This window comes from Monodon monoceros, unplaced genomic scaffold, assembly GCF_005190385.1.
Source record: "Monodon monoceros isolate NGI ecotype Baffin Bay Population unplaced genomic scaffold, NGI_Narwhal_1 Super_Scaffold_7, whole genome shotgun sequence".
In the NCBI taxonomy this organism is placed as follows: Eukaryota; Metazoa; Chordata; class Mammalia; order Artiodactyla; family Monodontidae; genus Monodon; species Monodon monoceros.
The window spans coordinates 62,046,574-62,058,738 of record NW_021703784.1 but is presented as its reverse complement, the minus strand read 5'-3'; the positions used below and the strand labels follow the sequence as shown (position 1 = coordinate 62,058,738).

The following is a 12,165-nucleotide window of genomic DNA, read 5'->3' as shown; positions in this document are numbered from 1 at the left end:
GGTTCTTTGAGAAGATAAACAAAATTGATAAACCATTAGTCAGACTCATCAAGAAAAAGAGGGAGAAGACACAAGTCAATAAAATTAGAAATGAAAAAAGAGAAGTTACAACAGACACCACAGAAATACAAAGCATCAAAAGAGACTACTACAAGCAACTCTATGCCAATAAAATGGACAACCTGGAAGAAATGGACAAATTCTTAGCAAGGTGTAACCTTCCAAGACTGAATCAGGAAAAAACAGAATATATGAAGAGACCAATCACAAGTAGTGAAATCGAAACTGTGATTAAAAATCTTCCAACAAAAAAAAATACAGGACCAGAGGGCTTCACAGGTGAATTCTATCAGACATTTAGAGAAGAGCTAACACCCATCCTTCTCAAACTCTTCCAAAAAATTGCAGAGGAAGGAACACTCCCAAACTCATTCTATGAGGCGACCATCACCCTGATACCAAAACCAGACAGAGATACTACCAAAAGAGAAAATTACAGACCAATATCACTGATGAATATCGATGCAAAAATCCTCAACAAAATACTAGCAAACAGAATCCAACAGCACGTTAAAAGGATAATACACCACGATCAAGTGGGATTTACCTCAGGGATGCAAGAATTCTTCAATATACGCAAGTCAACCAATGTGATACACCATATTAACAAATTGCAGAATAAAAACCATATGATCATCTCAATAGATGCAGAAAAAGCTTTTGACAAATTTCAACACCCATTTATGATAAAAACTCTGCAGAAAGTGGGCATAGAGAGAACCTACCTCAACATAATAAAGGCCATATATGACAAACCCACAGCAAACATCATTCTCAATGGTGAAAAACTGAAAGCATTTCCTCTAAGATCAGGAACAAGACAAGGATGTCCACTCCCACCACTATTATTCAACATAGTGTTGGAAGTCCTAGCCACAGCAATCAGAGAAGAAAAAGAAATAAAGAAATACAAATTGGAAAAAAAGAAGTAAAACTGTCACTGTGTACAGATGACATGATACTATACATAGAGAATCCTAAAAATGCCACCAGAAAACTTCTAGAGCTAATCAATGAATTTGGTAAAGTTGCAGGATACAAAATTAGTGCACAGAAATCTCTTGCATTCCTATACACTTACAAGGAAAGATCAGAAATAGAAATTAAGAAAACAATCCCATTCACCATTGCAACAAAAAGAATAAAATACCTAGGAATAAACCTACCTAAGGAGGTAAAAGACCTGTACTCAGAACTATAAGACATTGATGAAAGAAATCAAAGATAACACAAACAGATGGAGAGATATACCATGTTCTTGGACTGGAAGAATCAATATTGTGAAAGTGACTATACTACCCAAAGCAATCTACAGATTCAATGCAATCCCTATCAAATTACCAATGGCATTTTTTACAGAACTAGAACAAAAAAAATCTTAAAATTTTTATGGAGACACAAAAGACCCCGAATAGCCAAAGCAATCTTGAGGGAAAAAAAAGGAGCTGGAAGAATCAGACTCCCTGACTTCAGACTATACTACAAACCTACAGTAATCGAGACAATATGGTACTGGCACAAAAACAAAAATATAGATCAATGGAACAGGATAGAAAGCCCAGAGATAAACACACACACCTATGGTCAACTAATCTATGACAAAGGAGGCAAGGATATACAATGGAGAAAAGACAGTCTCTTCAATAAGTGGTGCTAGGAAAACTGTACAGCTATATGTAAAAGAATGAAATTAGAACATTCCCTAACACCATACACAAAAATAAACTCAAAATGAATTAAAGACCTAAACGTAAGACTGGACACTATAAAACTCTTAGAGGATAACACAGGAAGAACACTCTTTGACATAAATCACAGCAAGATCTTTTTTGATCCACCTCCTAGAGTAATGGAAATAAAAACAAAAATAAACAAATGGGACCTAATGAAACTTAAAAGCTTTTGCACAGCAAAGGAAACCATAAACAAGATGAAAAGACAACCCTCAGAATGGGAGAAAATATTTGCAAACGAATCAACAGACAAAGGATTAATCTCCAAAATATATAAACAGCTCATGCAGCTCAATATTAAAGAAGCAAACAACCCAACACAAAAATTGGCAGAAAAGCTGCTCAACATCACTAATTATTAGAGAAATGCAAATCAAAACTACAATGAGGTATCACCTCACACCAGTTAGAATGGGCATCATCAGAAAATCTACAAACAACAAATGCTGCAGAGGGTGCGGAGAAAAGGGAACCCTCTTGAACTGTTGTTGGGAATGTAAAATGATACAGCCACTATGGAGAACAGTATGGAGGTTCCTTAAAAAACTAAAAATAGAATTACTATATGACCCAGCAATCCCACTACTGGGCATATACCCAGATAAAACCACAATCCAAAAAGATACATGCACCCCAATGTTCACTGCAGCACTATTTACAATAGCCAGGTCATGGAAGCAACCTAAATGCCCATCAACTGACGAATGGATAAAGAAGATGTGGCACATATATACAATGGAATATTACTCAGCCATAAAAAGGAACGAAATTGAGTCATTTGTTGAGACGTGGACGGATCTAGAGACTGTCATACAGAGTGAAGTAAGTCAGAAAGAGAAAAACAAATATCGTATATTAACGCATGTATATGGAACCTAGAAAAACGGTACGGATGAGCCAGTTTGCAGGGCAGAAGTTGAGACACAGATGTAAAGAACGGACGTATGGACACCAAGGGGGGAAAACCGCGGTGGGGTGGGAATGGTGGTGTGCTGAATTGGGCGATTGGGATTGACATGTACACACAAATGTGTATAAAATTGATGACCAATAAGAACCTGCAGTATAAACAAACAAACAAACAAAACAACTAATACTAAACTTTCTTTGGGTTATTTGTATGGAAATATGTTAATATAAATGTTTCAGACATTACATGAAATTTCTAAAAATCTTACATGTTCTGGTATAATGTTATAAGTCATAATTCTAGTTATTACTTTAAAATGTATATCTCAGAAATAACTAAACTTCCTTGTCAATTGCATTATTATGAACTTTCATCAGATCTTTAACTGTGGTCATTTTTAAGTCTTTTGTCATTACAGACAGTTCTGGGTGGACTCTGATGCTTTTGCAAATATGTTCCTATAAAAGGGCTTCATCTTCAAGGAATTCACTGAAAAGACTCTGACAAGTACAGGTTTCTGGTAACTGACTATACTGCTGAACTGAATGAATAAGCATTTTCAGAACTCTAATGGAAAACTGATGAATTCATAAAAGTGCTAACAAAAGATCAAGATGAAAAAAAATTAATTACATGGGGCTGAGTGAACTGATGAGGATGATTATAATATTTGTGACTTTCTGTTTCAATAAACAAACAAAAAAGACACATGCACCCCAATGTTCATTGCAGCACTATTTACAATAGCCAGGTCATGGAAGCATCCTAAATGCCCACTGACAGACAAATGGGTAAAGAAGATGTGGTACATATATACAATGGAATATTACTTAGCCATAAAAAGGAACGAAATTGGGTCATTTGTAGAGACATGGATGGACCTAGAGACTGTCCTACAGAGAGAAGTAAGTCAGAAAGAGAAAAACAAATATCGTATATTAACGCATATATGTGGAATCTAGAAAAATGGTACGGATGAACCAGTTTGCAAGGCAGAAACAGAGACACAGATGTAGAGAACAAACGTATGGACACCAAGGGGGGAAAGTGGGGGGGGTGGGGGTGGGGATCAACTGGGAGATTGGGATTGACATGTATACACTAATATGTATAGATAACTAATAAGAACCTGTTGTATAAAAAATAAATTAATTAAATTAAATTTTTAAAAGACAGAAAAAATAAAATTACATTTAAGAAAGCATTTATGAAATAATATTAAGTGAGGAAGAATGCAAAATTAAATTTACCCATGATCTCCACTGCACAAAGTTTATATAAATATTTTGAAAAATACTAGAGCAAAATATTAGAGCCTAATTTGTTACAGATAGGATTGTGAATTAATTTTTTCTTTCTCTTCTTTGCACTTCCAACAATTTGATTATAATGTCATTTGTGAAATAACACACTTTAACAGAAAAAGAATGCCAACAATAGGAAAAACATGTTTGCAAAGAAATATACATTCGCAAAATATCACAAGGTCAAAAAATATCAAGAGTTCTATTGTAATTTGATGAGATATTATAAGCTCCTCTTGTATGCAGATTATCTAATACCCTAAATCTAGCATACAGTAGGTATTCAACAAATGTTTACTTGCTGGAGAAAAACACACTTAGGTCTTTCCTTTCTCTTGCTGAAGATGTAACATCTGCTCTTTAGCTTATCAGATATTATTTTCTTGGCTTTTAAACAGAAGTAATAGGGATAGGCAGTGGAAAAGAGAAAAAGAAAATTATTAAGAAGAAAAGAAAGGGAAAAGGGAAGGAGAGAACAGGACAGAAAAGAGTAGAAGGAAAAAAGCTTAAAGGCAATAAGACACAAGAGAGAAAAAGTCAATTATATAAATAATTGACCAAAGTAAAATAACTTAGAGGTGTTATCATGCACAGAAATTCAATCTCCCTAAGGCAGCAAAAAGAGGGCCCATGCTGCCTGATCACAACTTGGGATAAAGGTTGTACAGGCACTGCTAGAAGTTTTAGTAGTGAGGCCATGGGTGTGGCCACATGCATGGACAGGATAACAAAAAGTGGGCATGACAAGTCAAGAAACAGCCTTAGCTTTTCCTCACCTACCACTGGGAATGGACTGGTGCCCCTCACACTCTGAGCTTCAATTCCTCATGTATATTGGAATGTCTTTAACATTGTTTCCTGTTAGCAGCAAACTCAGCTCTAGAAACAGCTTCCCAGATTCATCCTGAACCTTTCTGAAGTTGCCCTCCCCCAGCCCTCCAGAGTTTGTCATCAGCACTCAGCATCTGCTCTGCATTCCCAGTGACTGTTCCAGGCAACTAATCTAGCTTCATTTCCTGTTGGCCTTCAACACAGTCATATACTTACAACCAAATAACTTAAGGACCTCTTAGTTCATTATACTGGGCCAAGGAGAGACAAACACTCCCATTCTCAGTAACTATTTGATGATACTAAATAATAAATCACGTGCTGCTGTGTTAGTCTGAGTGGACCGCACCAATTCTAAGAGCTCATTCAGTTTCAGGAAGCAGCTTACTTCCTCCTCCCAAGGCAAGTTGCACCAAAAATAACAAAGAATAAACTTTCAAGCTGCATGTGATTTTTGAGGCCTCTGGCTCCAAAGTTTATTTGTTAGAAGTTGTTTCACTGTAATCATTGAAGAGGGTCTTTATTAACTTAATAACAATTCAGATTTTATTTCTTAATAAAGGATCTCTTAAAACTATTTCAGGTTTAATATTTAATTGCAAGAAGGCAATTCTTCCAGATAAGCAAAAGACAAACATCCTGTTTTGTTCTTGGCTCTGTGGGAAATGAATACTAATGTAAAAACTATACTTTACAGACACACATTTCCAGGAATATCATTTGACAAAAATTATAGAACCATCTCAAATGGGGACATGCAATTTCTTGACTTTTGGTACTAAGTCACTTTCACTTAATTTATTCAGTATTCTTGATATTGATTGATATTCTGGGTGATGGGAAACTGAGTCAAAAGCAAACTTACCCCACTTATGTTATTCATGTCACTACCACTGTTACTTATATCTCATATAGTATTAATCGAAGCCGGAGAATTAAATCTTAACTTAAAAATATTTTGGAATTAAAATGCAAACCATCATTATGGTAAATGACTTATTGGAAACATAAAAATTACTTTAAATTTATAAAGCCTAAAAACTGTTTGTAATAATACAAATCAAACTCATTCATGACAAATTAAGACATTATACTTCAAAATTTATTCTTAAATGTACATTTTCATACTTAATTTTATTAAAATCTGTAAGTCTAAAACTCATTCAAAATATAATTTTTTTAACACTATTAAAGTACTTAGGAAGAAAACAAAATCTAACAGAGAATGGGCACCTTAAGAAATGACTCTACTGTTTCTCATAAACTGTGCAACCTTGAATTTGCAGTGCTTGGCAAAGGCCAGGAGATGTGCTAGGAGCTCAATAAATACAAGGCCATATTTTAAACCTTAGGAGGCCGGTTCAGCAGCCAGACAAAGCAGTTCCACGTAAATCTGTTTTAATGATCCCTTCTTTCCCCCCACAAGTACTCCTGGCCACAGAGGAATAATCTGTAAAACTAACTCTATTTCTACTTCTAATCAGAAGAATGCTGAGGGAGCTAAGGACATCAAAACAACAGAGTTAAGTCCAAACAATGACATGACAAGGTATGCTACTTGACTATCCTGACAAGTCAAAAAGAGGCCATTCCCTTCTCGAATAAGATTAACTTGTTTAGGAGAGGACGAAGACATTCCTGTCAGCCTGCAAAGAAGAAGGCAAGCAAGCAGTGAAGTCTTGGCTGGGCTCTGGGTGCATAAAAATAAAGTCATGGCCCACATCAAGTCTTATATAGGTCCCAGTTTTTCGGGCCACCTAGGGCAGAAATTTTTTTTTTTTTTAATAAATTTATTTATTTTTGGCTGCGTTGGGTTTTCGTTGCTGCGTGCAGGCTTTCTTTAGTTGCAGCAAGCGGGGGCTACTCTTCGTTGCGGTGCGCGGACTTCTCATTGCGGTGGCTTCTCTTGTTGTGGCGCACAGGCTCTAGGTGCGCGGGCTTCAGTAGTTGTGGCATGTGGGCTCTAGAGCGTAGGCTCAGTAGTCGTGGCGCATGGGCTTGGTTGCTCCGCGGCATGTGGGATCTTCCCACACCAGGGCTCGAACCGGTGCCCCCTGCCTTGGTAGGCGGATTCTTAACCACTGAGCCACCAGGGAAGTCCCGAGCATAAATCTTTTTTTTTTTTTTTTTTTTTTTTTTTCCCGGTACGCAGTCCTCTCACTGTTGTGGCCTCTCCCGCTGCGGAGCACAGGCTCCGGACGCGCAGGCTGAGCGGCCATGGCTCACGGGCCCATCCTCCCGGACCGGGGCACGAACCCGTGCCCCCTGCATCAGCAGGCAGACTCTCAACCACTGTGCCACCAGGGAAGCCCCCAAGCATAAATCTTTTGAGTGTCATAGGCAGAGTAGTCAGGAAGCTGATGCTGACTGGCTCCCTCCACAGCCTGTGACTCAGTGATAATCTACTAATGACAAGTCCTCCACATCAAGTAAGAGCTGCTTTGAAGAATATGGTTAAGTCTCCTTACAAACTAATTTCTAATTCTGAAATCAGGACAAAGCCACTTTCAAGTCCACTGTGGATATTTTAGAGATCAAAAGATCACGGGTAAGAGACCCACCCCATCTCCAGTTCTAAAGAAAATGCAAATAAATTTACAACACTAAGTATAACTACAAAATGTCTTAAAAGACAATACTGGAGATTTATTAGCACAATTCTTCCAAGCAGCAGCTAGGTTTTTGTTTGAAAGATTTCCTTATAGTCACTGTTGTAATATAGTTTTTTTAACATCTTTATTGGAATATAATTGCTTTACAATGTTGTGTTAGTTTCTGCTGTATAACAAAGGGAATCAGCTATATGTATACATATAATCCCATATTCCCTCCCTCTTGCGTCTCCCTCCCACTCTCCCTAAGCAGCAGCTAGGTTTTAAAAATACCATTAGCATATCTTTTTCTACATCTATCAACATTCTATTCCCTTCTATATGTTTCTGTATTAAGAAAATTTTTGTGGACAAAAATTCCATAGCATGTTTTATTTTTTTATTTTTATTTTTATTTTTTTTGGCGGTACGCGGGCCTCTCCCGTTGCGGAGCACAGGCTCCGGACACGCAGGCTCAGCAGCCATGGCTCACGGGCCCAGCCGCTCCGCGGCATGTGGGATCTTCCCAGACCGGGGCACGAACCCGTGTCCCCTGCATCGGCAGGCGGTCTCCCAACCACTGCGCCACCAGGGAAGCTCAGCATGTTTTATTTTTCACTTCCCCTTTCACATACGTGCACAATTACATTATTATTATTATTAAGCACTAAGAAACTGTCCCCACCGCTACAGTGAAACTGCCTTCTCCTTGCTTACCAATGACCACCTAATTGTTAAATCCAAGGGCAACTTCTCACTCATTACCCTCTAATTTTTCTATAGAATCTAATGCTAGGAACTACTTTTCTGCTTCTTAGAACTTCTTCTTTCTTTGGCACCCATGACTCAACACTCTCCCAGTTCTCCACCAACCTCACAGACTATCCAATTCTGCTTCCTTTACCAAATCTATTTCCTCCCCCTGCTACAGAAATGGGCCCAAGATTCTGTCTTCAGCCCTCGCTTCTCCCACTATTGTCTCTTCCTCCCTGATCTAACCTACTCCCATGGCTTCCCTGTCTCTGTCTCCAGCCCTGACCTCTCACAGCTCTAAACGTACTCTTTCAGTTCAAACAGGACAGCTCCACAAGGATGATCCACTCAAAATGCCAAATGTACCAAACCCATCATCATACATCATATCCCCAATTTGTTCATCACCCTGTCATTCATTCACACACACACACACACACACACACACACACACACACACACACAAAATTTAGTGAGCATTTATCATGGAGCCAGACATTAAGTTAAATGCTTCACATACATCAACTATCAGTCCTCACAAGAGTCCAGTGAAGGAAGTAGTGATCCCCATTTTCCAGATGGGGAAACCCAAACGGGGAGATTAAGTAATCTGTTCACAGTCACAGAGCTAAAAAGTGGTCAAGTAGGGATTTAAACCAGGCAGTCTGATTTGAAAGACCATGCTTTAAACAACTATACTATATTACCTCCCAGTCGCCCAGACCTGAAACTTGTCTCTATCTCTGTACAGCCATCACATTCTAGTTAGAAAGGGCATGTGTCATTCTTTTTGACTGCCCAGCACCTAACCCGCTTCTTATGTCTGGGGAATTCCCAATATGGAAGTTAAAAACACAATTGGACACTTTCCAGGCCTCCTTTGCAGCTAGCTCATGGCATGTGACCTAGGTTATAACAATTAGATGCATCATGCCCTGACTGTGATTGAGAAATAGGCACAGAAAACTCTCCGTGGTAGCAAGAACAGTTACTTGCAGGAAGATTTGAGTTCCTGGACAGCACCCAGTGTGCAGGGCCAGAGGTGTTCCGTGGTACAAGTACAACACACATTTTCCCTGTGGTTCCTCACTGCACAGCCTCCACACCTGGTTTTTCAGCCACCATAGCCATTCTGTCAGCTACCCAACATCCTTTTTAAAATTCCCTTTTTGGCTTAAATCAGTCAATCCAGCTGTTTCAAAGACTGGCAATTCAGTCAAGCTGGATACCTCACTCATCTCCGACATGCCCTTCCCTTCCTTTCCTGCCTCATATAACCTTGCCCACTGTTCCCTCCAACCGGAAGTCTTCTCCTCTGCCTTCTCCATTAGTCAAAATTCTTGTCTTTTAAGGCCCAGCATAAATGCTACCTTCCCGCTAGATATAATAGGTAACACAATGAGCACTTTCTAAGGGCCAGGCAGTCTTCTCATTTGATATTCACAAGAGCAGTTAGGGGGCAGATACTAGCATTAGCCTCATTTTACAGTTGAGGAAACTACAGCAAAAACGAATGAAGTAAATTTTCCAAGGTCACACAGCTAGTGAGCAGTGTGGAAGCCAGAATTCAAATCCAAGAAATCTGACTCCAGGCTCCTGCTCTTAACCAAGGAACACCAAATTACAGCCCATGAGTCAAATCTACCCCAGCTGCCAAATCTGGCTCTCAGCCTGTTTTTATACACACTTGCTCCAAGAACGGTTTTTACGTTTTTCAGCGGTTAGAGAGGGTAAAATCAAAAGAATAATAATATTTCATGGTCCATTAAAATTATATGAAACTCAAATTTCAACATCCGTAAGTAAAAGTTTTATTAAAGCACAGGAACATATTGTCTTGTGGCTGCTTTCACGCTATTAACAGCAGAGTTGAGTAGCTATAGCAGAGACAATATGGCCCAGGAAGCCCACAAAACCTCAAATATTTTCTGTCTGGCCCTTTACTGAAAAAGTTTAAGACCCTGCTTTTAACCACTACATTATACTGCCTCTCTGAAAAAGCCTTCCCTGATCCCTGACCTCCCTCAAACTGGAATAAATCTTTCCCTTCTCTGTATTTGCATGGCATTTGCACCTCTCTTATAACAGGTAGTTTATTTTGCTTTGAATTACACTTGATTTTTTTCTTTTCCTTGAGCAGACTGCATATTCCTTGAAGGCAGGAAGTCATCTTTTTCACTTTGTATTCCTCTTATTGCCTCATTTACTGTTGCCAGTCGATAAATCCTTGCTGACTTGAAATAAAATATTGCAGTGTGAACTTTTAAACAGATTTTCCTAACATAAACATGAATCATACAAATAAATCACAGACTAGACTCATGCTGGCAGGATGGGTAATAATGGGCACCCTCAATCACTACTGGTAGGTGTATAAATGGTACAGCCTTTCTGAAGGGCAATTCTGCTTCGTTCATCTCATACCCTGAAAGTGTGCATTTCTTAGGACTTAGCATTCCACTGCTGGAAATTTATCCTACAGAAATAAGGAGACTAGTGTGCAAAAATGTATGCAATAATATTAGTCATAGGAGCTAACATTCACTGAGTACATATCACGTGCCAGGCACTGAGCTAAGTCATTTATTTTTTCCCCCAGTCGTGATTTAATTGTTTTTTTTAATTTTAGATTTTTTATTGAGGTAACATTGGTTCATAACGTTATATAAGTTTCATGTATACAACACTGTATTTCTAATCCTACATGCACTATAGTGTGCTCACCACCGAGAACTTAGTTTCCAAAAAGTTGACCCTCTTTATCCCTTTCACCCTTCCCACCCCTACTTCCCCTCTGGTAGCCACTGTTCTGTTCCCTGTATCTACATGTTTTTGTTTGGTTTGGTTTGTTCGATTATTTTGTTTGTTTGTTCATATTCCATATATGCATAAAATCATACAGTATTCCTCTTTCTCTGACTTATTTCACTTACTGAACTAAGTCCTTTAAATACAGAGCCTCACAACCCTTAGAATAAACATTTTTATGAGCCCCATTTTATAGATGAGGAAATTAAAACTCAAGAGGTTACATCATTTGTCCAAGGTTAGGGGATTACAAATGACTTTTTTTAAGGGGAGGACTACAGTTGATTAATCTGCATATTATTAGTCTTAATTTACTACTGTAATAAGCATGTATTACATGGATCATTTTTTAGGGCAGTAAGAGAGCACAGAATCCTTACTCCTGTATTCCCCCTGTCCCCCGCCGTCCCCCCGCCCCTTGGAAGCTCAGGGAAAATAACCCAGAACAAAACAAGCAAATGTCCTTTTTCATTTACTTTAGAAAGTATGGTCTTAAAAAAGTCTCCATCCTTGGCTTTGAAACAAGAATAGTTATTTCCTCACATAAATCAGCCTTGGGAACAACATTCTGGATCCTATGTGTTTCCCTAGCATCACTCAGCCATTTCTTATGGTTTTGCCAATATGTAAGTAGACAGAAAATTATGTTGTGACTTGTACTGAATAAAGACTCTTTGAACATGAGGATGGATTTGTCTATAATTATGGCAGTTTAGAGAGAAAGAGTCCCACCCTGTGTGCAAATCTCCATGGTTACTGCATAACCCTAAATCACTAACTTTTGGACTTTTTTGGATCTAAGCTTTTTTGCCTCTGATCCAAAAACACTAGTACAGGATCTCCTTCCATATCTACTTCCAAGTTAGATCTATTAAATGCTAAGATGGCCCTGTAAAACTTCCCAGAGCCACACTTACCTCTTCTGGTACAATAATCAGTGGGTACTTGTCCTCAGATAAAAAGTTGAAAATAACCCATACTTTAAATGCATCGTCTTCTGTAATGAGCAGGAGACTCTTTGCAAGGTTTTTTTTGACACAGAGGGTCCAACACATCCTATTGAATTCAATCTTGTCAAAGTTGTCTTGGACCTAAAAAGGAACGAGGAAAAATTCCAATGAACCAGTCCAAAATCAGCATGTAAACCAAGTAAAACAGAAAGACAAAGCCTACTA

The 12,165-nt window shown here is 38.5% G+C and overlaps 1 protein-coding gene across 2 annotated transcripts in view; it reads right to left on the bottom strand.

The window, feature by feature from the left end:
• Positions 1 to 12,165, bottom strand: part of SWAP70 (switching B cell complex subunit SWAP70) — a 94,031-nt gene that overhangs the window by 25,540 nt on the left and 56,326 nt on the right. For both annotated transcript variants that reach the window (XM_029207419.1, XM_029207418.1), the window contains exon 3: positions 11,908 to 12,081. In XM_029207419.1, the coding sequence (XP_029063252.1) occupies positions 11,908 to 12,081 (174 nt within the window). The remainder of the gene's footprint in view (positions 1 to 11,907; positions 12,082 to 12,165) is intronic.